At 43.7% G+C, this 27,897-nt stretch overlaps 1 protein-coding gene across 2 annotated transcripts in view; it reads left to right on the forward strand.

The window, feature by feature from the left end:
- Positions 1–27,897, forward strand: part of POU2F1 (POU class 2 homeobox 1) — a gene marked incomplete at its 5' end in the record, with an annotated part of 274,885 nt that overhangs the window by 182,895 nt on the left and 64,093 nt on the right. For both annotated transcript variants that reach the window (XM_082247012.1, XM_082247013.1), the window contains one exon: positions 8,139–8,192. In XM_082247012.1, the coding sequence (XP_082103138.1) occupies positions 8,139–8,192 (54 nt within the window). The remainder of the gene's footprint in view (positions 1–8,138; positions 8,193–27,897) is intronic.

Genomic DNA, 27,897 nt, shown 5'->3' on the forward strand with positions numbered 1-27,897 from the left:
TCACTCTCATTGGGTCAAAAGATCTTGGTCAAATCCTGCTGGGAGATGGCGAAATGTCCATAGCCACCAGATGGTCTGGAACTCCACTCTGTCAGTGAGCTTTGCGTGTAAATTTTCATGTAAGAGGGCAGTGTTCATCCTGAGCCAATAGGGCTTTCAGTATAATGTTTTTTTTGTTTTTTTTTGTTTTTTTTGAACATTTTCAAGTTTATAAACTGATATTTTATATTTTTTTATTGTTTGTCAAATTTTTACTTGCACTTCATAACTGCCGTCCTGCTTGGTAACAGCCTGCGTATAAGTGACCAAGTGGTTAAAGCTGGCCATACATGGATCGAAATTTGGCCGGTTCAGGAGGGACTATCCATGTATGGGCACCCTGGTTGTGCACAGGTCGGCTTATGTACAACCAGCCTTTTGGGTTTTTCCCGAACAATTAGTGCCGCCGGCCTAATCTCTGTTTTCTGCCAACATGGAAGGCTCCCTGCCAGCAGAATGCAATAGTGCTACAGGAGGGATTCCCCCATCAACCCTGCTAATCAGGTCTGATACACAGCTATCATATAGTTCTAGCTAGTTGTGGATGGGCAGCCCGTGCAAGCATAGCAACGTACTGGTACACCACTGCCTGATTCCGGGCCGGGTTCAGGGTGTGCGTATACAAAGTAGGAGTGAGAAACAAAGATCTCTTCCTAAAAACAGCACATAACACCTTGATTTCCCTGGATGTTAACACCTTCCCTGTCAGTGCCAGTACAGTGCATAAAATTAGCACTGATCACTGTATTAGTATCATTGGTGATGTCAGTGGCAGTTAGTCAGTCTCCCCCCACCAGCTTCAGTTAGTGTCAGATTTTCCGCCACACTATCACAGTCCCATTATAAGTCGCTGTGTCCGTAGTCCGATAAAGTCCTTGTTCTAAGGTAAGTGTCCTTTACAGAGCAAACATTTATATCCAAGGTTCAGGGATAAGCAGCCATGCACCCAGTTGGTTCCTCACACGGAGACATCCACAGTCTCACTGAGGTATAGGACCAGCTGCCCTAATCAAGACCTATACAGAGATTATTAAACTGTGGTCCACAGAATTGAGAATCTGTCCCACCCAAAGCTCTATCAGACTCCCAGTAAAACCAGCCCCGGAACAGTCATTAGCAAAGACTTTCTCTTTACCATAAAGTCTTTGCTGATATTACCTTAGATTGCAAATCTAAGAATCCGCGGAGGAACACATATCCCATTAATCAATTTTCTTGCCATTTTAACCTGTTTCACAGGCACCCTGCTACAGTATATACACATACTCTATATTGTCAAAAGTATTGGGACACCTGCCTTTACACGCAAATGAACTTTAATGGCATCCGGTCTTAGTCCCTAGGGTTCAGTATTGAGTTGGCCCACCCTTTACAGCTATAACAGCTTCAACTCTTCTGGGAAGGCTGTCCACAAGTTTTAGGAGTGTGTCTATGGGAATGTTTGACCATTCTTCCAGAAGCGCATTTGTGAGGTCAGGCACTGATGTTGGAGAGAAGGCCTGGCTCGCAGTCTCCGCTCTAATTCATCCCAAAGGTGTTCTATCAGGTTGAGGTCAGGACCCTCTGCAGGCCAGTGAAGTTTCTCCACCCTAAACTCGCTCATCCATGTCTTAATGGACCTTGCTTTGTGCACTGGTGCGCAGTCCTGGAAGGGGCCATCCCCAAACTGTTCCCAAAAAGTTGGGAGAATGAAATTGTCCAAAATGTCTTGGTATTCTGATGCCTTAAGAGTTCCCTTCACTGGAACTAAGGGGCCAAGCCCAACCCCTGAAAAACAACCCCACACCACGATCCCCCCTCCACCAGTGCACAAAGCAAGGTCCATAAAAGCTTAAAATTGGAAGGATATCTGCATTAGCATTCTTTTCTCTCTGTTGACTTAGGAGTCCTTCATAAAATACTCATTTGCTTTGACATGGCTGGAGTGGGTTTGGGGTGGAGGAACTTGACTGGCCTGCAAATGTCGCCAACTTGTTTATTCCATGCTTAGAAGACTTGATGCTGTCCTTACAAATCGTGAAGGTCATACATAATACTAGGTGTAGTAGTTTTTGTTGTGGAGTGTATTCATTTTTGGATCAACTAATTTGAGTAAAACTGAAGATTTTGTCATCTAAGTTACATTATTAACCTTCCTTTCATGTAATGAGCTATAGAAATGTTCTATCAAACTCGGTTTTATATACATTTTGGATGTATATGTATGTGTGTGTGTATATATATATATATATATATATATATATATATATATATATATATATATATATATATATATATATATATGTGTGTGTGTGTGTGTGTGTGTGTGTGTGTGTGTGTGTGTGTGTATGTGTATATATATATATATATATATGTGTGTGTGTGTGTGTGTGTGTGTGTGTGTGTATATATATATATATATATATATATATATATATATATATATATATATATATATATATATATATATATATATATATATATACACAGAGAGAGTACACCCTTCACATTTTTGTAAATATTTTATTATATAATTTTATGTGACAACACTGAGGAAATTACACTTTGCTCCAATGTAAAGTAGTGAGTGTACAGCTTGTATAACAGTGTAAATTTGCTGTCCCCTCAAAATAACTCAACACACAGCCATTATTGTCTAAACCGCTGGCAACAAAAGTGAGTACACCCCTAAGTGAAAATGTCCAAATTGGGCCCAATTAGCCATTTTTTCCTCCCCGGTGTCATGTGACTCGTTAGTGTTACAAGGTCTCAGGTGTGAATGGGGAGCAGGTGTGTAACATTTGGTGTTATCGCTCTCACTCTCTCATACTGGTCACTGGAAGTTCAACATGGCACCTCAAAGAACAAAACTCTCTGAGGATCTGAAAAAAAGAATTGTTGCTCTACATAAAGATGGCCTAGGCTATAAGAAGATCGCCAAGACCCTGAAACTGAGCTGCAGCACAGTGGCCAAGACCATGCAGCGGTTTAACAGGACAGGTTCCACTGAGGACAGGCCTCGCAATGGTCAACCAAAGAAGTTGAGTGCAACGGGTTCAGCGTCATATCCAGAGGTTGTCTTTGGGAAATAGACGTATAAGTGCAGTCAGCATTGCTGCAGAGGTTGAAGGGGTGGGGGGTCAGCCTGTCAGTGCTCAGACCATACGCTGCACACTGAAATATTGGTCTGCATGGCAGTCGTCCCACAAGGAAGCCTCTTCTAAAGATGAGGCACAAGAAAGCGAGCAAACAGTATGCTGAAGACAAGCAGACTAAGGGCATGGATTACTGGAACCATGTCCTGTGGTCTGATGACACCAAGATAAACTTATTTGGTTCAGATGGTGTCAAGTGTGTGTGGCAGCAACCAGGTGAGGAGTACAAAGATAAGTGTGTCTTGACTACAGTCAAGCAGGGTGGTGGGAGTGCCATGGTCTGGGGCTGCATGAGTGCTGCCTGCACTGCGGAGCTACAGTTCATTGAGGGAACCGTGAATGCCAACATGTACTGTGACATACTGAAGCAGAGCATGATCCCCTCCCTTTGGAGACTGGGCCACAGGGTAGTATTTCAACATGATAGCGACCTCCAAGACGACCACTGCCTTGCTAAAGATGCTGAGGGTAAAGGTGATGGACTGGCCAAGCATGTCTCCAGACCTAAACACTATTGAGCATCTGTGGGGCATTCTCAAAGGGAGGGTGGAGGAGCGCAAGGTCTCTAACATCCACCAGCTCTGTGATATCATCATGGAGTAGTGGAAGAGGACTCCAGTGGCAACCTATGAAGCTCTGGTGAACTCCATGCCCAAGAGGGTTAAGGCAGTGCTGGAAAAAAACGGTGGCTACAAAAAATATTAACAGTTTGGACATTTTCATTTGGGGGTGTACTCACCTTTGTTGCTAGCGGTTTAGACATTAATGACTGTGTGTTGTTATTTTTAGGAGACCGCAAATTTACACTGTTATACAAGCTGTACACTCACTACTTTACATTGTAGCAAAGTGTCATTTCTTCAGTGTTGTCACATGAAAAGATATAATAAAATATTTACAAAAATGTGAGGGGTGTACTCACTTTTGTGAGATACTGTATATTGGCTACCTTAAATGGAGGATGGAGGATTCAGGGCGTGGGCAAAACATGGTGTCACGTTTGTCAGATACTGTGTGTGTGTGTATATGTATGTGTGTGTGTGTATATATATATATATATACCATAGTTTGTAGATGCAATAACTTTCACACAAATCAATCAATATACACATATTGGAATTTTTTTTTTTTTTTTTTTTTTTACCAAAGACATGTAGCGGAATACATATTGGCCAGAGTTTTTATATAAAAATTAGATTTATTTGTATTTTGTTTTTTTATTGGATATGTTTTAGTACAGAAATAAAACATTTTTTTTTTTTTTTAATTTTTGGTCTTTTTATATTTATATCGCAAAAAAAATAAACAACCTAGTGGTGATCAAATACCACCAAAAGAAAGCTTTATTTGAGTAAAAAAAACATTTATATCAGTTTTGTTTGGTTACAGCGTTGCATGACTGAGCAATTGTCAGTTACAATTGCACAGTGCTAAATAGGAAAAAATGGCCTAGTAATGAAACAAGCTTTTTATTATCACAGTCACACATACTCAGGTTAGATAGAGGCCCTTTAGCCTTCTGTTTTTCTGGACTGCGGGGAGAAACTGAAGCACCAGGAGCAAACCAAAGCGACCATGGGGGAATTATACAAACTTCTGTGTAGGTTGTGTGACTGGAATTTAATGGACACTTCTATATGGTATGCCATATGGATCAGATGTGTCATAGACTGCAATGGGTGGGGAAACATCTGTCTGTCCTCTGAGGAACCAGGATCCGCTACTGTGCTTGCACGACTCTTGGTGCTCTCTACCTCCTAACGTCTCTTCACTGAGAAGAGGGAATGATCAGCCCAGTCACTTAAATGTGTCTCAAGCCAAAACTTTTTTCTTTGTTTGTAGTTATGGATAGAATGGTGAGAGGTCAGTGCCTCTGTCAGGGTTGTATTGGTGTCTCTGTCCCTGCTTGGGAGATTCATCCTTTCTATTTGGCCTTAGACCGCACAATAGAAGGGAAATCCTCCAATGGAAACACTTGCTGTAACAACTGTCTAAAAGGACATTTAACCTTGGAGAGATTTTTCTTCTTGCCGTTTGTTGTGTCTCCAAAAGGATGTGAAGGGGAATCTCCCTCATAGTTTATAGCATATCTGCACTTGCAGCATTTGTAAGGAACCGGGCAATGTGCATGCATTTGCTTTTTGTTTTTCCTTTTTTTTTTCTCAAGCATACAAAACATAGTTGCGCTGTGTCTTTAAATCAATTGTGCAAAAAGAAATAAAGTGAAATATCAAAAATCATCTCCATATTAAATGTTACCACCTAAAGTGTTCTGAAAGATTTATGTAATCGCATAATATCCTCCTAAAACTAAAATTGAGTGGTGTAATTGTAATGGACTGTCTAGCACCCAGCTTGGGTGTCCATGTCAGGATAGAGCTTCCTTCAGTCTGGAACCAGGAACCAAGTATTATAGCGGCATATTGCACCCAAGATCCGGACGACACTAGCTTAGGTGCAAACTGGAACTCAATTTGTTGTAAACTCGCACAGAATATATATACCAAACAAAATCAGATAGGAGCTTGATCAGGTTATGCAAACCGTCGTATAATTAACGTAGCTAAGGAACAGTCAACATAAACAGTAATATAATTAAACAGAAAGATAAAAAGTTACCTAGACAAGCTCGGATCGTTCAGCGCCAGTTCCCCAGTAAGAAGACCTGGGGCTGTCCAAATCTCTAAAGGAATGTAGACGGACAGAAAAAATAGGTGATTCAAATAACAATGGGAGTTCACACCTAGGAGGCACACAATGGGGAAATTGTACCATTGGAGAAAGACAACTTCGTAAACAGATTATAGCTGGTGACTCCAGCAGCAGGTTGTTTTGAGCTGATTATTAAGGATGGGCTCAGGCGTGTTTGGATCCTAGTCCCAACCCACCTGATTAGTCGTGCCAGGAAGCAGTCACTGCATACTGCCAAGCAGAGGCAGCCTAGTCAGGCCATGTGTATATGCAGCTGCGGGTCGGGAAATGCCTCATGGCGGGATTGCTCAGGTGGGTTGTGACTAGGATCTGAACACACCTGACCTTATCCCTACTGATTATATTAACATCTGCTCTGAGTCTCACAGTTTGAAGCAGTCATTGCTGGTTTGGGCACAAATGCCAGAAATCTGTATCCAGTTCCAAGGTTCCCAGAGTCTGTGTGTTTAGGGGAGACATGGACCCGAATCCAAAACAGGACCATTCCAAGGATCCCCCAGGCACACAAGTCCTAAAAATAGAGCCCCCTCAAAAACCAGGGCCATAGTCAGTAGACAAGAGGCTACCCTGCAGTCCCCTCCAAAAGCCCCTGTCCTGGTTGGGTCTCTCACAAGTGGGTTCCACTACCATTGCAACAATGCACTCATACAAGCCATGTCCATACCTGTAAAACGTGTGTATCTAAGTGAGCTTCACCACCACTCCAGTTATGGGTACATACAGTATAAAGTTTGTACGCATAAAACTCATATATGCAAGTGAGCCTCACCACCACTCCAGTAATTCAATCAAATAAAGTTCAACCATATAAAGCTTTTCTCTAGTGAATTCCACCACCATGACATGCAGCCTCTTACCGGATTATCAGACCCTGAATTATAGGTGGTCTAAATAGCTCTCTATATCAGTGGTCTGGAGCCCAGTCATGGAAACCATAGGGCACATCAGCAAGGATCACGGCAGTGAGATGTCTTTAAGAACTTGGAAGTCACAAGGTACACCGACAGAGACTCAATCACTTCTCCTCCACCATGCATGTCAATCTGGAAAAACAAATTAACGGCATTCCATAGTGCAACCTGTTGACTTTAATTGAACAAATGTGTATCTAGTTACATAGAACCACATCACATAAGCATGTAATATTTCCAGCATCGCCGTCAGCTTCGACAGGCGTGATGACGTCAGATCAGGCTCCTCCCTGACGCATGTTATCCAATGGGACATTCTCAAGGGGTTGGCCATGCACTGCAAGGGTTAAATGCTTGTTCCAATCTAATCTTCCAGTAATAGGCATTTTTACTTACCTAATCTCTCGCTCCTCCAACATCCGATGCTCACCTATTATTTCTAACACTCCAAGTTGTGTGTGGGCTTTGGGATTCCTTACAATGTAGGTCTGCTGGTTCTGTATTCTATGTGATGACATCAGAGCACCAAAGAATAGTGGCTTTAGGGGACTGGACTCATGGAGAGGAGGAAGCCTGCAGGTACCCTAAGCAAAAACAAGCACAATCCTTCCATATTCATGGCATTCAGCTTCTGAGTTTTCTACGCTGTGCATTATTGGATTGGATGACATGTCTCTTCTACATCCCCAACTACACCCCCACCGAAGACTCCCCTGACTAAGAATACAAATGATGTTGTAACTCTGTTAAAGAAGAATTTTAGGTATGGATAGTTTATACATGGCTACATTGGTCCAGCTTAGAGTAATGTAACTGTGTTTATTACCTTTGGGATCCTTGTAGCTTTTTGGACTGGGAGAGGGAGCCAATTAAGCCGATGCTTCCGTGAACATTCTGACAGTAGGAGACAGCAAAGTGATGACTTGCTTCATGAGCTCATGACAAAAGTCATGGTTATTATTCTTATTATTATATAGGGTTTATATAGCGCCAACAGTTTGTGCAGCGTTTTACAGCGTTAGGGCAAACAGTACAGTTACAATCCATATAAATACAGGAGGATTCAGGGGGACCCTGCTCGTTAGAGCTTACAATCTAAAGTCAAGCTGTGCTTCTGCAGGGGGGAGAGAGAGGGTCCATGATCCGGCTGTGCATTCTGGCAGGGGTTCCGAGATCACACGTTTGGGTGAACAGAAACAAAAGCCCTCCGCAGGTCTGACAGGAGGTATTTCAATGATGGGGTTGGCTAGAGTTCTACTTAAATGTCTATTCTGTAATGGCATGTAGGTGATAAATGTCTGCTGTTACCAGATTCACATGCTGTGTTTGCCCTGTATCATAGGTCCAGCTTGCTGGAACAAGTTTACAGGCCGCTGCACAGTCCTTAAAAATACAGGTAAGCACCAAACACACTGCATGCCATGCTGCTTCTGTTCTGACTCTTCTACACTCTTCCATTGCAGGCTGATAAAAACAAGCAGCCATTGACTCAAAAAAAAAATAGGGCTCAATTGGAGAAGCTGAAAAAAAGAAATGTCAGTATTGCTTGCAGCAACCAATCCGCTTCCACCTGTCACTCTTCCAGTACAGGTTTGGAAATAGCTGGTGAAATCTGGTGTGATGAACATATTTCATTCCTTCACTTTTTTTTGCAAAGCAGCTCTGCAGTCAATTGCATGTTTGAAATGCATCTGTGTGATCTGTTATCACTTTGGAAGCCTTTTTTATTCTGTTCAGCCACTCTTGTGATTCAAACAGCGTTGCCAAAGGCTTTCATCACTATTCAGAACCTGCAGCTTTTCAGCTTTCTGTGTCACCTCCCACCTTTAGCTTGTTTATCGGCTTTAAATCTAAGTGCTACACTGGTGAGGTCTTGCTATTGTGCTTCACTGTTGTAAGATACCCAAAACTCAACTCTAACCAAGCTAATAATATTATACAGGATTTATATAGCGCCAACAGTTTGTACAATAGAAAAGAAGATAGTACAGTTACAATACAAGTCAAGGCAAGAGTGTTAGGAGGGCCCTGCTTCTGAGAGCTTACAATCTAAAAAGGACATTCGGCCCCTGTGTATGGCAGCCGGTCTGAGTTCTGTCAGACATGCATGTTTGAAAACCAGCAGCAGCCTGACTCCCGATCAGCGCTCTCTGCCAATGGCTGAGAGCACTGACCGGAGTGTTCTGTTGGGGGGGGGGGGGTGTTTCCCTGTCAGAACACAATAGCTCAGCAGGGGAAATTGCTGTACTAACATCAGATTGCTAGTACTTTGGCTCCGACCTGAGCTGTCAATTTTTTTTCTCTATCGTTCATTGACAGACGCAGTTCTCTGATTCATATCAGTAAGGTTATACTGCCTCCTACAGGAGTAGGACACTAGGCAGAAAAAAGTTCTGGCTACGCCTATTGGCAGTCCCGGAGGGTGCACCAGGTAGTCTATGGGCAGTCCCGCAGGGTACACCTGGTATAGTCTATGGGCAGTCCTGGAGGGTACACCGGGTAGTCTATGGGCAGTCCCGGAGGGTACATCGGGTAGTCTATGGGCAGTCCCGGAGGGTACACCGGGTAGTCTATGGGCAGTCCCGGAGGATTAAAAAACTGATAGTGTGTACTAAGTTTAACTGTGGTTGATGAACTTCATTAAATTAATTTGTTTGTTGGAAATGGGATTGGCCTCCCTGAAGAGATGAGTTTCCAGTAATCATTCAAAATTGGACAGCGTTGGAGATAGTCAGGCAGATTGGGGTAGGGAGTTCCAGAGAAAAGGAGAGGCTCTGGAGAAGACCTGCAGACGAGCATGGAAGGAGATGACGAGCGAGCTAGAGAGCAGGAGGTGGGAGAAGTAAAGAGGGAGGTTTGGGTGATCTCTTGCAACTAGGTTGGTGGTGTAACTGGGGTGTAACTTTCCCTGTCAGAACACAATAGCTCAGCAGGGAAAATTGCTGTACTAACATCAGATTGCTAGTACTTTGGCTCCGACCTGAGCTGACAATTTTTTTTCTCTATCGTTCATTGACAGACGCAGTTCTCTGATTCATATCAGTAAGGTTATACCGCCTCCTACAGGAGTAGGACACTAGGCAGAAAAAAGTTCTGGCTACGCCTATGGGCAGTCCCGGAGGGTGCACCGGGTAGTCTATGGGCAGTCCCGCAGGGTACACCGGGTATAGTCTATGGGCAGTCCTGGAGGGTACACCGGGTAGTCTATGGGCAGTCCCGGAGGGTACATCGGGTAGTCTATGGGCAGTCCCGGAGGGTACACCGGGTAGTCTATGGGCAGTCCCAGAGGATTAAAAAACTGATAGTGTGTACTAAGTTTAACTGTGGTTGATGAACTTCATTAAATTAATTTGTTTGTTGGAAATGGGATTGGCCTCCCTGAAGAGATGAGTTTCCAGTAATCATTCAAAATTGGACAGCATTGGAGATAGTCAGGCAGATTGGGGTAGGGAGTTCCAGAGAAAAGGAGAGGCTCTGGAGAAGACCTGCAGGCGAGCATGGGAGGAGATGACGAGTGAGCTAGAGAGCAGGAGGTGGGAGGAGTTAGGAGGGAGGTTTGGGTGATCTCTTGCAACTAGGTTGGTGGTGTAACTCAGGGAGAGATGGTGGGCAGAGAGGGATGGTGGACACTGAATGCTGAATCTGGCAGCAGCATTCATTATAAACTGAAGAGGAGGAGATTGTTGCAGTAGTTGAGGCAAGAGATATGATTTAAAGTAGACGTGTGAAAAGTACAGCTTGCCATACATGGATCTAAATTTTGGCCTGTTCAGCAGGAACCAGCAAAAATTTCAATCCATGTATTTTGGTTCCTTTTCATGAGAATCTGATCTATCGATGGACTTTTCATGAACAGGCTTGTTGGAAAATCTCTAATCGATCAGCACATGCAGTCAATGGGCTGCAGCGTTGATCACTGTATTCTGACTCCACCTCCTGATACTCCTCTTTTTAGCACAGGGCACAGTGACTATGTGTCAGACTTTCAGGAGGTAAATGTGTGGCACAAACGGCGCTTTTCCACTGCATGGAACCGAACGGTTCGGCTCACTTTTGTGCTTTTCCCCTACTGGTACCGCATGGTATGGTGTAGGAACGGTTCGGTACGGTACGGTACGGCGGCGCTTTTCCACTGCATGGAACCGATTGGTACGGCTCTCAAAAACAGTACCACCTCGATTGTGGTTCCAAGAGGTACCATACCCGGTACCATATCCCACAATCCTTTGCATGCAGTCACTACTAGCCACTGATTGGTCAGAGAATCCCACCCACCCCGTTGTTATCCTACCCACTTAACTTTAGTACTACTTTAGTGGAAAAGCAAACCATACCGTACCGTACCGAACCGTTCCAACACCGTACCATGCGGTACCAGCAGTGGAAAAGCAAACCGGGCCAAGCAGGGCCGAGTAGAGCCGAGCCGGTACTTGCAGTGGAAAAGTGCCAAAAGTAAGTTTACATACATCAAGATTGTTCAGATTAATAGAACCAGACTAGAAATAATATAAATACAATGTGAAAATGAATTTATGATTGTACGTTTTGACCATAGATACAATTTTTATAGCAGGATTCCTCCTGAGGTTACTAGGGGGTTCCTTGAGCAATGAGCAATTTCTGCCTCTCAGATAAGTTCCCACTGACTCCATTGATCTTTTTAGCAATCTGTAAGGGGATAATTCTTCCCAATGACCACAAGAGGAGCATTCTTCCCAGCAACCATCACACTAATGTATAATGAGTTGTAGATATGATTTTTAGCAAATTTTCCCTGAGACCAGAAAGGGTTCCTCTGTGTTGCAAAAGTTGAGAAAGACAGCTTTGAAGGTATGCTCTGCAAAATGTTTGACTACCTGGATGTTTGGGAGCCAGAATATCCATGCATTATCTCCACTTGCTAACATTTTTTTATCAATTTACTTCTTTTCTCTACCAAGGTAGGACACAGATTTGACATTTTAATTAGCATGATACACTGGGTTTGATTTACTAAAACTGGAGAGTACAAAATCTGGTGCAGCTGTGCATGTTAGCCAATCAGCTTCTAACTTCAGTTTGTTCAGTTAAGCTTTGACAAAAAGCCTGGAAGCTGATTGGTTTCTAAGCAGAGCTGCGCCAGATTTTGCACTCTTCAGTTTAATAAATCAACCCCATCATATGGCCAATTTTTTGTGGATATTAAACCATTACACCAATATAAGCTTGTTGGGCTGATATGAAGTTGGCTTATCCCTTTGTTGCTAAAAACAGACTTGATTTTGAAGTGTTTCTATGGGAATTTTCACCCCATTCAGCCAAAAGATCATTGTTGAGCTCAGGTACTGATGTTGAATGAGAAGACCTGGCTTAGCAATCGGCTTCAAAATTCATCCCAAATAAGTTTGGTAAGGTTGAGGACATGGCTCTGTGTAGGCGACTCAAGTTCCTCCACACCAGACTTACCGAACCAAGTATTTATGGAGCTGACTTGTGCTCAAGGGCACAGTCATACTGGAACAGAAAAGGACATCCCCTCAAACTGTTACCACTAGGTTTCCCCTTCTTGAACAAAGTATGCCTGAGCAGACACTTGCTGGGCTCAAGTACTGCCTTATTGGGTCAGAGGGAGGAACCCCAGCTCTGTGTACACTCTGACCAAATAGACTTGAAGGTAATACCCTACCTTGTAGCCCACAGGTGTCAAACACAAGGCCCGCTGGCCGAATGCAGCCTCCAGGCCATTTCATGTTGCCCTCCTTCCTCTCCTGCAGCTGTGGCACCCCTTTTGTCTCTGCCACCACCTAGTCTCAGTTGGCAGCAGAGAGGACAGAACTCCTTTGCCAGAACCTGCAATTCTCTGTGCAGATGCAGAAAGGCTTGTCTTTGCCCCCCCCCCTTCTCAGCAGTCCACAGCAGAGAGAAGGGCAGAACTCCTCCTACAGATCCTGCACCTCTCTGTGCTGCCGCAACAACACCTTGCCTCTGGAAGCTGACTCCAGCCCTCCTCTGGTTCTCCTCCAGACCCTGCACTTTCTTCTTACCAGATCCACCCACATCTTCTTCCTGGCAGCAGCATAAGGTAAGGGGTGCATTGTGATGTAAGGAAGGGTGGGTGACTCTTGATTTCTGATGGTGGGGGGGCTCTTGACATCTCATGTAAGGGGCGTGCGGTGCTCTGGAATCTAATCTTACAGATATAACTGGCCCTTTGAGGGCAGTCATAATAATGATGCGGCCCAGGATAAAATTGAGTTTGACACCCCTGTTGTAGCCCAAAACAATTAAAAAAAATAGTACTGCTCGAATGCCCCCCCCCCCCCCAAACCTGTGTCAGTTGGATCAGCATGTGAATAGACTGGTGCAAGACAGACGGGATCGACTTGTCAGGCTCTAGTAGATTTCACCAAAATGGTGACTGCCTGCACACAGACACTAAATCCCTGTTGCATTAATATCATTAAGAACTAGCTTCAGCTGAAGGAGTCCTGGAAGTGGTTTTGGCCCCCACAGAGCCCTGATCTCAACATTATCGAGTCGGTGTGGGATTACATGACGAGACAGAAGAATTTTAGGCAGCTGACATCCACGGGTCTGTGCTTACTTCTCTGAACTGCCGAGTTCCTTCAAAAATGGTGTGCAAGCGCACCTAGAAGAATTGATGCTGTTTTGAAGGCAATGGGTGGTCACACAAATTATTGATTGGATTTGGGTTTCTCTTCTGTTCATTTCATTTCCATTTTGTTAATTAATGAAAAATAAACTATTACCACTTCTTTTTCTGAAAGGGTTCCTAATTTACAGCATTTTTTTTTTACATCTTCCTAAAATCTTTGCACACTGGTGTATATAGCATTAAATAGATTAGGAGCCTTGGAGGTAGCCCATACCAGTGTAAAGGTTCTGGGATAGCCCAGAAGCCTCATATGGCAGCTGAAGACCTCTGGTGTCTGTAACGACACCCCAAAGTATGAAAGGGGTTACAGTCGTCTAGGATAATCCGCTCCCGAACACCAGGAGGGCTATCGACCACTCCAATCCGCCATACATGAAGCCCATACAAATAATTCCCCCCCCCCCCCCCCAAGTACAAGACAAGGCTCTGTATTGAGGTCAAGTGAGAATAACTCTCTTCTTCTCGTTTATTGAAAGAAACACAGCATTTATATACACTTTGAGAATACCACATGAACAATGACTGTGTAATTACATCCCTTAGTAGACAGCCAGGTGAGCTCATTAACATGCTTATCAATAGTCTCAGACCCAATTAACATACTGTCCTATTTTAGACAAAAGCACTTAGTTAATCAGTAGACATTCTTTAGGAGGGGCTGCTGGAAACAATTCCCCCCTCTCTCTGCAGCTAATACACATTGATTAGCAGACAGGGTGTCTCTCATAGTTCCTGGATGCCCAAATTAGGAGTTGCACTTCCTGTGCCTTACAGTGTATAGGAATAAGATAGATCTCCATATTTCCTGAGAGATACTGGTAATGCATATTACTGTCCCATTTGAAGTAGTCCAAACCATATTCTCAGTGTACACCACCCTCCCAGTCACCCTGCATTCATAAAAGATGCAGGGTGACTTAAACATAAGAAAGCCACACAAGGCTGGACATGGTGCCTCCCAACCTCTTTGAAGGAATTTGGGGTCCACAACCCCCATGCCCAAAGTGACTCCTGTCACAGTGTCTATCTGCAAAAATCCAAGCAAAATAGAAATGACAACCATTTAGGTTCATTTATACCTAGCATAGGTTAGGTGCATATGGGCAGGGCAGGTCACAGAACAGTGTAATAAAAAAAATACCCCAGCACATTTATCTGCTAGTCAGCAATAGAAAGTCTAAACTGCTGCAACAATTTGTAGAGTTTTTTTGTTGCATACATTTGCAGATTTACCTGAAAGTCATACTGACTTTTCTAAATGCTTGTATCAAAGTTCTGTGGTCACTTTACCAGGGGACGGGTGCACAGGCTGAGAATGGCAGCTTCCATATTTTTACCCCAACAGGTTCTCTTTATTATTGCACAGTTCCTCGTGTTAGGCTGTGTTGGCCTCGTTGGGGCTCTTCTGTATCTCGTCTAGGGGGGGGAGTGGTTTATATTTCTATTGTATGCCTCAAATCCACAAATTGATATAATGTAGAGATTCAATTGAGACTAAAATGAAGGAGTAGCCTTCCACGCTTGCCGAAGCACAATAGCATCCTATTAGAGATTTGTCGAGCTGAAGTTGGATTTAAACCGCAAGTTTAGGCGGGCGTCCCCAAAGGTCCTACTTTCTGCTGAAACCTACTGCTTTTGTGTGCCGTCTGCAGTACCGAGGCTGTAATGAACCATTATGGCAATATTTCAAACGCTGGCAGCTCAGAGAAGAGGAGCCTGCATAGCTCGCGCATCGCCTCTGATCTCCTGGCAATATAATTATTGTGCCATCATTTGTGCGGCTTTTCAGTGTGTTCCCTGCCAATTGTTAAGAGCTACTCTGAATAAACATATAAAAGTCGTTAGGGTTTTAAATTCATGAGAACCTTGTTCGGGTTAGTCATTGTGATTACTTGAAATCTGTGGTTATGCCACATACCAGCTGAAATCAGGCTTGTAGCATAAGTGCTGGTTGAAGAGATGTACTGAGGTGGGCTTACTGGAAGGAGATTGCTCTGGCTTGGTGTCACCAGCATAGAGGTTTTTACCAGTACAGTAAACCCCCGCTCCATCGCGGTTCAGTTTTTGCGGTCCCGGTATATTGCGTTTTTTTCTATAATGTTATTTTACTATATAAATCATTAAAAATTAAATATTTTTGTGTGTTCCATAGCTCTTGCTATGTCGCTCAGTGTCTTTTATGTGTTTAAATTAGTTTCTATTGTTTTAAAAGTGTGTTTAACCACTTAAGCCCCGGAGGATTTGGCTGCTAAAGGACCAGGGGTTTTTTTGCGATTTTTTACTGCGTGACTTTAACGGACAATTGCGCGGTCGTGCGACGCTGTACCTAAACGAATTTGACGTCCTTTTTTTCCCACAAACAGAGCTTTCTTTTGGTGGTATTTGATCACCTGTGCGATTTTTTGATCACGCGCTATAAACAAAAAAAGAGCGTAAATTTTGCAAAAATAACAATATTTTTCACATTTTTATATATGAAATTCCCCCAAAAAAAAAGTAAAAATCAAAATTTTTTAACATTTTTCGGCCAATTTGTTTTATGCTACCTATGTTTGGTAAAAAAAATCGCAAAAAGCGTATTTTGATTGGTTTGCGCAAAAGTTATCGCGTTTACTAACAAAGGGAAAGATTTTTGTCATTTTTGGTGTTTTTTTTTTTTAACGTGTAATGGCGGCGATCTGCGATTTTTTTTTTTCGGTACTGCGACATTGCGGCGGACAGATCGGACCCTTGACTGACATTTTTGACACTTTTGGGGGTACCAGTGACATTACTGCAGTAATCAGTGCTATATATATGCACTGTTACTGCAAAAATGACACTGGCAGGGAAGGGGTTAACTTTATTGGACAGGGAGGGGTTAAGTGTGTCCTAGGGGCGTGATTCTAACTGTGTAGGGACATTCCTATTGGTGTAAAAGCAACGATCAACCGTTCTACATAGTAGAACGGACAGATCTTCACTTTTACACAGGGAGAACTGACAGGCAGCTTGTTTACACAAGCCGCTCTGTCTTTCTCCCTTCACAGGAGCAATCGCAGTGTGACTGGCGGACATCGAGTCCGCCGGTCACACGCACTGACTTGCCTGTGAACGAGCCGCGGCGGGCGCGCGCCTCGGCGGGCGCGCGCCCGCCCGCGATAGGCTCGCAAGTCAGTGACAGGCGAGTGACGTACCGATACGTCACTCTGCCTGGCCGGGGCTGACCGCCGCAGTATATAGTCGTGCGGCGGTCGGCAACCGGTTAAAGACCTTAAAATGCTTTTAAAAGTACAGTGACCGTAAAAAAACATGCCTGTATTTTAATAGGGTTTTTCTATTTCGCGGATTTTCACTTTTCGTGGCTGGGTCCGGAACGTAACCCCCGCAATGGAGGGGGGGGTTTACTGTAGTCCAAAAGGCTGGCCGGAGTGGGTGACTTGCTACAGAATTGCAGGCTCTTCTTTTTTTTTTTTTAAAGAACCAGCATGACCATACAAAATATACAACATATATTACAACATAGGATACAAGACAAGTGAGACACTGCGTGACATGGAAGCATAAATATGAGAAGGGTCCAATGACCCAAGGGATACAAAACACAAGTTAGGTGACCATACAGCACCATACTGATTATCCCTTTTTATTTACATTTTTTTTTTTTTGGAGGGGGGGGGGTTAAATACCGAACCGCAAGTCAGTGGTGGAAGAGGAAAGGAATGGGGGGGGGTGAAGGGTAAAAAGGTAGTCAAGAGTCCCTCCCAACTCTCCCCCCAGCCCATATTCACATACTGGTGTCTGCCAGGATGAAGAGGACCTACCTATTGTTGTTGAGAAGTTGGTGGTGTTTGGTCTTTATAGAACAAGTATGGAATCCATATTTTCAAATATTTCTCCTGTTCTTTTAGTGTCATAGTTAAGCCTCGTACACACGCATCGATTATTGAATTTTCAGCCAACGTCCAATCTGCCGATTTTCGGCTTGTTAGTATGATGCTTCCGACAACCGACTCCGACTTTTCGGCCGAAAAAAATCTGGTGTGCAGGCTATAAAATTTTTGTTGGCCGTCAACACAACGGCCGATTTTCCGTCAGTCAGTACAGATTTCGGCAGACAAAAATCTGATGAGCAAGACTGGGCATGCTCAGAGAAGAAAAAACACACGGAAAGTAAACCAGCACATAACATCACTTCTGAAGTAGATTTTTGTTGGCCGAGAAAATTGGTGTGCAGTCTAGGCACATTCCAACCAACAAAACACCACTCTGGACAAAAGTCGGACGATCGACGGCCAATAATCGTTGCGTGTGTACTAGGCATTAGATTCTCCATTTGCTGGATCTCTGAAATTCGGGCAAGCCACTGTACCTTATCAGGTGGATTAGGGCTCTTCCACAGTGCAGGAATGCCAGCCTTTGCTGCATTAAGGAGATGCTTGAGTAGAGCATTTTTGTATCACTTATTAGAAAGCGATGTGTCTTGCAGCAAAAAAGTCTTTAGGTTTCCTTCAGGAGGCACCCCCCTGGTAGTCTTGATCTTCTGCTCCACCATAGTCCAGAACTCTTTCAATTTGTGACACTCCCAGAAAATATGAAGCAGGGTTCCCTCAGATTCAAGACACCTCCATCAAGAGCTTGAAACCTGGGGGGACATATGGTGTAGCTCCACTGACGTCCGGTGCCAACGTGTGAGGAGTTTGTACCCCCTTTCCTTGTATCTGCTGGCAAGAGAGGTATTGTGGGCAAAGAGTAAGATTATTTCTTTCTGTTTTGGAAAAAAAAAGTTGTGATCAAGTCTCCTTTCCCATCGTTCCAGGAAAGGGAGCTCCCGTGGGGCACTAAGGGCAATTAAGGCTCTTAATAGTGTTTTCACCCTCCTTGTTTACTGCAAATATTTAGCACAGGGAGGTGTAAGGAATCTCAACCGTATAAACATGAAAATAATACTGGAACGTAAAAAATAAATATTAATATTTATATGTATAAATATAAAATATGATGTGTGTGTCTCCACTGATGTACTCCATGTGACAAAGCTGGGCAATTGGCTGCAAATATGGGGAGGGAGTCATGGGGAGTGTGGAAAGGGCATTTATCAGATGCATAGAGGCAGACTGTCTAGTCTGCTTGTTAGTTTACCCTGAATGAACAAAGCACATATGGACAATACTATTTTACATCTTCCTAACAACTAGTACATACTTTTCAAAACAAGCGTTCAACAAGCGATAGCGGCAGGCACTGTGAAAAATTCATCATATTCACAGCTAGGCCCTCTGTTTTACTGTCACTTTGTCTGTAGCTCAGCTCCTCCCTCCCAGCAGTGACTTGGCAGCCTATCATCCTTCTAATCTCTATACACAAAACGGGTGCACAGGAAGAGGGGAAACAAGAGTGGGGAGGCTCGGTTTGACTGACTTTTCTGCTTCTATTGTGTAATTTGAGAATGAGAATTTGGAGATTGTTCCAAAATGGCTATAGCTACAAAGGTCAGTGAGGGTTTATTGTAAAGCTTTTTTGTTGCTTATTAAGAATATGTAATTATTTGAATGTCTGTCTATATTTTGGCCACAGTTCTACACCGAGCTCCAGATCCCACTCTGGCTCAGGTCTTCAGATTTCGATTCTGCAGTATCTTTTAGATACTGAGGTATCTGCATTCAGTTGTAAGATGCCGGTGTGGTGGGCAGAAGTTCTGCCTTGCAGCTAAAATCTTTACAGGGGGCACCTAGGTTCAGAAGCTGTCTGGACACACACAAGGTTTCCTTGATATCTTGAAGTATGTTCGGACATTCTTGACATCTTTATGCATGCTTAGTTGTTCTGGACACCTGGAGGTATGTTCAGACATTATTAAAAACTGGAAGTATGCTTGGTTATTTTTTACAGCTAGAAGTATGCTTGGACATTCTTTACAGCTGGAAGTATACTTGAACATTCTCTACAGCTAAAGGTATGCTTGGTCATTCTGGACAGCTTGAAGTATGCTTGGACATTCTTGACAGCTTCAAGTATGCTTGGACATTCTTGACAGCTGGAAGTATGCTTGTACAGTCTTGAAGGCTGGAAGTATGCTTGGTAATTTGTTACAGCTGAAAGTATGCTTGGTCATTCTTGACAGCTTGACGTATACTTGGACATTCTTGACAGCTTGACATATGCTTGGACATTCTTGACAGCTTGACGTATGCTTGGACATTCTTGACAGCTTGACGTATGCTTGGACATTCTTGACAGCTTGACGTATGCTTGGACATTCTTGACAGCTTGACGTATGCTTGGACATTCTTGACAGCTTGACGTATGCTTGGACATTCTTGACAGCTTGACGTATGCTTGGACATTCTTGACAGCTGGAAGAATGCTTGGACATTCTTGACAGCTGGAAGAATGCTTGGTAATTGTTTACAGATGGAAGTATACTTGGACATTCTGGACATCTGGAAGTATGCTTGGACATTCTTGACAGCTTGACGTATGCTTGGACATTCTTGACAGCTTGACATATGCTTGGACAGTCTTGAAGGCTTGAAGTATGCTTGGTCATTCTTGACAGCTTGACGTATACTTGGACATTCTTGACAGCTTGACGTATGCTTGGACATTCTTGACAGCTTGACGTATGCTTGGACATTCTTGACAGCTGGAAGAATGCTTGGACATTCTTGACAGCTGGAAGAATGCTTGGTAATTGTTTACAGATGGAAGTATACTTGGACATTCTGGACATCTGGAAGTATGCTTGGACATTCTTGACAGCTTGACGTATGCTTGGACATTCTTGACAGCTTGACATATGCTTGGACAGTCTTGAAGGCTTGAAGTATGCTTGGACATTCTTGACAGCTTGACGTATGCTTGGACATTCTTGACAGCTTGACGTATGCTTGGACATTCTTGACAGCTTGACGTATGCTTGGACATTCTTGACAGCTTGACGTATGCTTGGACATTCTTGACAGCTGGAAGAATGCTTGGACATTCTTGACAGCTGGAAGAATGCTTGGTAATTGTTTACAGATGGAAGTATACTTGGACATCTGGAAGTATGCTTGGACATTCTTGACAGCTTGACGTATGCTTGGACATTCTTGACAGCTTGACGTATGCTTGGACATTCTTGACAGCTTGACATATGCTTGGACAGTCTTGAAGGCTTGAAGTATGCTTGGTCATTCTTGACAGCTTGACGTATACTTGGACATTCTTGACAGCTTGACGTATGCTTGGACATTCTTGACAGCTGGAAGAATGCTTGGACATTCTTGACAGCTGGAAGAATGCTTGGTAATTGTTTACAGATGGAAGTATACTTGGACATTCTGGACATCTGGAAGTATGCTTGGACATTCTTGACAGCTTGACGTATGCTTGGACATTCTTGACAGCTTGACATATGCTTGGACAGTCTTGAAGGCTTGAAGTATGCTTGGACATTCTTGACAACTGAAAGTTTGCTTGGCCCTTCTTGACAGCTGGAAGAATGCTTGGCAATTTTTTACAGGTGGAAATATGCTTGGACATTCTTTTATTACAAGACACTTCCTGACAGGAGGAGAGCAAAAAATAATGGCTTTATAATTTTGCTGCAATTTTTTTTTGTCCAGTCTCAGGCTGAGGTAGGTTCTGGACTATTGCTTTGCTACAGAGTAATGTGCATGGACAGGTTTGGCTATGCCATCTGGCAGGTGTGCTTTAATAACAAGACTTGCTGAACAGAATTTCAGCTCTTTTGACAGGTAAAAAAGTTCATGCCTATGCATTGCAATTTTATGTTTCGCTTACAGATGTGGCATGATATTCAATCAACCTGAACATTTTCATTCAGATTATATAGCAATCTCTCTCTACAACAACAGTAGATTCTGTTGGCTGAACACCCTGCCACCTTATAAAACTCTGTTTCTGCCGCATCTGGAGTATTCTGTCCAGCTCTGATCACCAATCCTCAGGAAGGATGTGCTGGAGCTGGAGAGAGTCCAGAGAAGGGCAACAAAATTATTATGGGGACTGCAAACGCTATATTTATTCTCCCTGGAGAAGAGACACTTGAGAGGAGATATGATAGCGATATACAAATATCTTAACCGGTGGTCCCAGTGTAAGTATGAACTTTTTCAGTCCCACGGAGTGTTATAAGACACGGAGCCACACAATGAGACTGGAAGAGAAACGGTTTAACCTTAAGCTGAGTAGGGGGGTTTGCCCTGTCATGGTGGTAAGGCTGTGGAACTCTCTTCCACCATCGGTGTCGGCAGGAAGTATGGATAGTTTTAAAAGACTCATGGACGTGCATCTTAGAGAACACAATATACAGGGATATGGATTCACACGCCCCCTTCACACGTGTGCCACTTGTCATGCAACTTTGGACATCAGAGTTGCACGACATGTCATTCCCCATGTTTTCCAATGGTACCCATTCATATGTGTGCAACTTAAAAGTTGCAGCAACTTCAAAGTAGTTCATGCACTACTTTTGTCCGACTTTAATGCAACTTGTAGGCCATAGACTTCAATGTTAACCCTCAGAAAGTTGCATGAAAGTCATACCTGAATGTTATACAATGCAACTTGAATGCAACTTGTGTGCAACAGTTGTCTATTAAAACTGGTCAAAGCTAAAGTCGTATCCAAGTTGCACCCATCCAAAGTTGCATCAAAGTTGCACTCCAAAGTCAGCGCAACTTTGGAGTCGTCCAAGTGTGAAAGGGGCCTTATTCAACCTTACCAACTATGTAACTATGAAGAAGCTTAAAAATCTTGACCAGTTGCCATTGCTCCCTCTGAGATAGAACTAGCCATACACGGTTAAAGCGGTTGTAAACCGCAGCACTTTTTTTTTTTCTTAACTGCAAGGCAAAGGCATATTGTGCTAGTATGCATCAGATACTAGCACATTATCTTAATTACCTGAAAACGAAGTGTTCCAGCGATGCCATCACTGAAGGCAGTGTCCATCTCTACCCGGGCCTTCCTTCTGGGTTTGTGGCTCTGGCTCCATGACTGGCCGGAGCCATGCTTGCGGGGAGCCGCCAGTCACGACACACTGCTCTGAAGAAACCGCACAGGTGGCCGTTCCTTCAGAGTGCATTTGCCAGTGACGTAACTGGCTGCTAGCTCAGTAAATATCTCCTAAATGGTGCATGTTTAGGAGATCTTTACACTACCTATAGGTAAGCCTTAATATAGGCTCACCTATAAGTAAAACTTTAAGAAGGAAGTTTACTTTCTCTTTAACCCGGTCACACTGCTGCGACTTGTGAGAAGTGTGACACATAAAGGCACATGACAAGTCAAAACTCATTCATTTCAATGGGTTCCATCTTAATCAATGTGACTCAAGTCTCAGTGGCAAAAAAAAAGGTTCCTGCACTAATTTTATGCCACTTTGGTGTGACTTGACTGCCAATGACTGCAATGGTAAATCACGACTTGGGGGTCGCAGCAATGTGAACCGAGTGTTTGACTTTCGTTCAAATGTTCCTAGAAAAATAATTCAACAGAACTTTCTTGCCATCGAGTCAACTAAACCCCTCAAATTTCATCTAGACCTACGATTTGAATGAAATCCCAGACATATTAAACAGGTTTCATTATATGTACACGTTTTCCAAACGAAAACCACATTCATAGTTAGAAATTCACCCGATTGGCCGACGGGTGTTGAAGGAAAAAAATGAACAGGCAGGTATGAAAACTTGCACGGATTGCTGTTTCTGTCCCCTTGGATCTGCAGCCTTGGCAGTACTGCTAATCTTTTTCTTCCTCGTGTGTCCACTGACATTAAGAGGAATGTTTGGCCTAGCAGAGCGTTTCTGTTCATGAATTGCTCAAACCTTGCATGTGCCTGAAAGTGATTGGATGGAGTCTGTGCTTCCGGCCACCCTCCTAGGTCTATGGGCAGACCTACTTACATTATGAATCATTTATCTATATAGGACCTGGAGAAACAGGTCAGTGTTTCAGCAATTAGTTCAATGTATTTATCTCAGATAATGAACCCCTGCATTAAAAATCTATTAAGGATCATCTGTTTATATTATCACAGGGGGCTTTTGTGCATAAAATGGGGAGCAACTGGTTCGCATGTTGTTGTTTTTTTCCCACTGAAACCTTTAAATATGCTTTCACCATCCACAATGGAATACGTGCCACCCCCACCCAGCATTTGCTGAAAGCAAGGTAGAGAGTGGAGGGTGGTGGGGGCCAGCAGGCATTGTACTGCTACAGTGACCTTCCATTTGGAGTGAAAGAAGCTTGAAAATTGTCTTTTGGTTGCCATGGCAAAACTTTTCTCTCCCCCAAGAGGGATGTTGGCAAACAGGCACTTTCTCCGGAGCGGAGTGTTTACACTCCTGCACTGTAATTATCTCCGAATGACTGGCAGAATTAATCAGAGCTGTATGTTAATTAGCTTTCTCTGCAGTCCCCGAAACAGGTGGTTGAAAATATGCAAATTAATGCAGAATGGAAACGCGCTGCTTTACCAATTTTAATTACCATACGATGCACGGGCTCTGCATCTCCGCTTCCCCGTAGAGTACAACGCTTGCCGCGTCCTCTCTCTGGTCAAGATCACAGCTCTGAGGCTTCAGGGCCCTGTTTTAGGGTTAAAGAACCACAACTTACATCTGAACTGATCACATAATTCCCGAAGCAACTTCAGTCTATTTTACCTTTTTGTTTTTAAGATCTACAAGTTTATAAATTTGTAAAATATTGTTTCATTATTTGTATATATATTTTAATTTACAAATAAAAATTTAAAATTGCAAATTCGTAAAATGGACGCAAGGAAACAGGCTACGTACATTCTAATTTGTTTAAGGTTTCATCTTGGCATCGCTGAATGCATCAGTTCATATTCACTGCCTGAGTAAGCTGGTGATCTGAGAAACCCTGCTTGTGATGCAGGAGGGAAATTCCTAAACATGCTCCTTGATTGCTTTCACTTTTTTACTTGATTTGCCTTTAACAACTTCTGGAGAAGAACCCCTAGATTCAGTTTAAAAAAAATGCTAAATAATAAAAGAAAAAAAAAAAAAAAAAAAAATTCCTAGATGTAGAACCATCCCCAAAACTACATTTACCAAGAGCCCTTTCCCTAGACGTAGAAGCATCCCCAGAACTACATTTTCCAAGAGCCCTTTCCCTAGACGTAGAAGCATCCCCAGAACTACATTTTCCATGAGCCCTTTCCCTAGACGTAGAAGCATCCCCAGAACTAAATTTTCCAAGAGCCCTTTCCCTAGACCTAAAAGAATCCCCAGAACTACATTTTCCAAGAGCCCTTTACCTAGACGTAGAAGCATCCCCAGAACTACATTTTCCAAGAGCCCTTTCCCTAGACGTAAAAGAATCCCCAGAACTACATTTTCCATGAGCCCTTTCCCTAGACGTAAAAGAATCCCCAGAACTACATTTTCCATGAGCCCTTTACCTAGACGTAAAAGAATCCCCAGAACTACATTTTCCAAGAGCCCTTTCCCTAGGCGTAAAAGAATCCCCTGAACTACATTTTCCAAGAGCCCTTTCCCTAGACGTAAAAGAATCCCCAGAACTACATTTTCCATGAGCCCTTTCCCTAGGCATAAAAGAATCCCCAGAACTACATTTTCCATGAGCCCTTTACCTAGACTTAGAAGCATCCCCAGAAATACATTTTCCATGAGCCCTTTCCCTAGGCGTAAAAGAATCCCCCAGAACTACATTTTCCATGAGCCCTTTCCCTAGATGTAGAAGCATCCCCAGAACTACATTTTCCAAGAGCCCTTTCCGTAGACTTAAAAGAATCCCCAGAACTACATTTTCCAAGAGCCCTTTCCCTAGATGAAGTAGCATCCCCAGAACTACATTTTCCAAGAGCCCTTTCCCTTGACATAAAAGAATCCCCAGAACTACATTTTCCATGAGCCCTTTCCCTATATGTAGTAGTATCCCCAGAACTACCATTTTCCAAATGCCATTTGCCTAAACATAGTAGCATCCCCAGAACTACATTTTCCAAGAGCCCTTTCCCTAGACATAGAAGCATCCCCAAAACTTCATTTTCCAAGAGCCCTTTCCCTACACACACACACAGTGTGTGGGCAGGCTCTTCAGAGCGATGGCAGCAGCATTATTTTCCTGGGAAAGAAATCTATGTATGCGTGTGGGGTGGGACAGAGAAGGTTGGGGGAAACTGTAGGTAGAGGTATGTTTTCAAGCCAGTAGTGCTTGCCAATACAGAAGAAGCACTTTGTTTTCCTGCCTAAACAGGAAGCTGGGCACCTACTGGATTTCTGCCAGATCAACATGTTATGTTCTGTACCTGCAGCATTTTCAGGAATAAAACATGGATAAATGTGCATGTATTGCAGGGATGTACTGCTTCTAACCCCCACCCTCCCCTCTCCCCCCTAAAATGCATTTGGAATTATAGTTGGCAACCTTTCTACACTGCTGCACTTTTACAGTACATTGTACAATTTTGCCTTAGGCTCCATGTACACGGGACGTTGGAAATGGCCATTTAGGAGCAGTTGGGCGTTTTTTTCAGAAGCCCCTGAACGCAGCTCCATGTTATCTTATCTGTTCATGTACACATGGTCGTTTACAGTCATTTGCAGGCAGTTGCGTTCAGGGACGTTTTTTAGAACGCAATTATTTGCGTTCGAACGTGTGTTTCCCGGCGTTTCAAACGCAAAAACGCGACCGAACGCGATGACCCGCGTTTAGCGTTCGCGTTTTTCCATTTTAAAGGGGAATCATTTTTTGACCTCCTAGGAACGGTTCTAAACGCAAACGCCCGCTAAACGCGGGTGCAAACACGACCTAACGGACGTTTCAAACGTCCTAAAAATTCCAGCATTCAAAGGGACTTTTAACAACGTCCCGTGTACATGGAGCCTTATTCCTGGCTGTGCATACCTGCATATTATAGTAAATGATGTCTCCTGCATAATATAGTAAATGCTGTCTCCTGCAAGCTCCTCCTAAGTAACAGATCTACTTTAGGACAGCCTATCCGCTTTGTGACTGCAGACGAGGAAAAAGGGCATCTGTTCCACAAACCTGATAATTTAGGGAGGATCTAAAGCAAATAGTTTTAGTTTGGGATAGAGTAGTTATTTAGTTTAAAAAGTGAAACTAAATTTACCTTTGCTCCAGTGGTCCTGTCTGTCACAGGCGCCAGCATCTTCTGTTATGTTTGCATGGGATGATGTCATGTCTGCCAATGAGTCAGTCATCCGGGGCACACAGAGCCTGGGCTGGTGGTGTAAGCTTAGCTTGTGCATGTGCGGCTCAATTTTCATGTGGGCCTCATGGACCATGAAATTCACAATTTTGAATCAACCGGACCAATAACATGAATTTCTCTTTCCTTCACGGACATAGCACTCCATAAATCATAACTACTGGGTTATTTTTCCTCCTCCAGGAGTAGGACTAGGCAGAACAAAAAACACCTGGCTGCGCCCATGGGCCGTCCTCTGCTTGGTATACAACTCCCCTCTCTGCTTTAGGTAATCAGTTTTAATTTGTCTAGTCAGGAGTAAGGACCTAGGCTCCCGGCTGGGATTTCTGGTCCCAGCAAATTTTTTTCTCCTTCCTTACATCTTTCTTGTTTTTTCTCTCGGGAGATCTACAATCAACTGCTGGGCTGGGCAACGGGCTGAATAATATAGATCTAATGATCCCCCAAGCACAGCCAGCGAGTGCGTGCAGACCGCAGCTACGGGCTAGGTCGGCCGCGACATAGCCTTACGGACAGAGGCTGGCCCGCGAGTTAAATGTCTCGCAGGGTTGCATACGACGGAGCTTGGGTCTGAGTCACCCCTTGCCAGATAGATCCATTACTTCTGTGGCGAGGATTCTCTCTGTAGCGTTACCGGCACCATGGAAGGGTAAGTACAGTCCCCCCTCCCCCCTTTTGGTGTTTTTTTTTGGGGGTGGACACGGGTAACCTCCAGAGACGGTCAAACCGTTACCCTCCTCCCATCCTTAAAAATCCCCCAGTGAGCTGGGCTTCCTCCACTCCCTTTCCCCCCTGTCTGGACCTGGAGTCTGGTGGGGGTCCCAGGGCAGAGGATGCAGCGGAGACCCCTGGGGTTTCCCCCGCTATCCCCAATCTGTAAGGGTCCCCTGGGATAGTGTGTCCTGCCCTGGTAGTCTGGAGGGGTCCAGTGTAGGAAACCCATAGGTGCATGCCCCACTGTTTGTAATGTGTGATCCGTGGGGGGGGGGGGGGGGGGGGTGCAGAGGCCCAGAGCATTGAGTGTATAAGGCATGTAAAATTCATGTTAGTGGTCTAGTGGATTCAACATTTTTTAGTGGCCAGTGGGGTCTGAAAGTTTGGAGATCACTGCTATAGGCAATGATTTCTGTACTGCTTTGCACTTATGTAGCACTGAAGAGACAGATAATAATTTCAGACAATAAGTGATGGCTACCAATGCTATCCGGTAAACACAGCAACTGT

This window comes from Pelophylax lessonae (genome assembly GCF_965119305.1).
Source record: "Pelophylax lessonae genome assembly, chromosome: 2".
NCBI classification, from domain to species: Eukaryota; Metazoa; Chordata; class Amphibia; order Anura; family Ranidae; genus Pelophylax; species Pelophylax lessonae.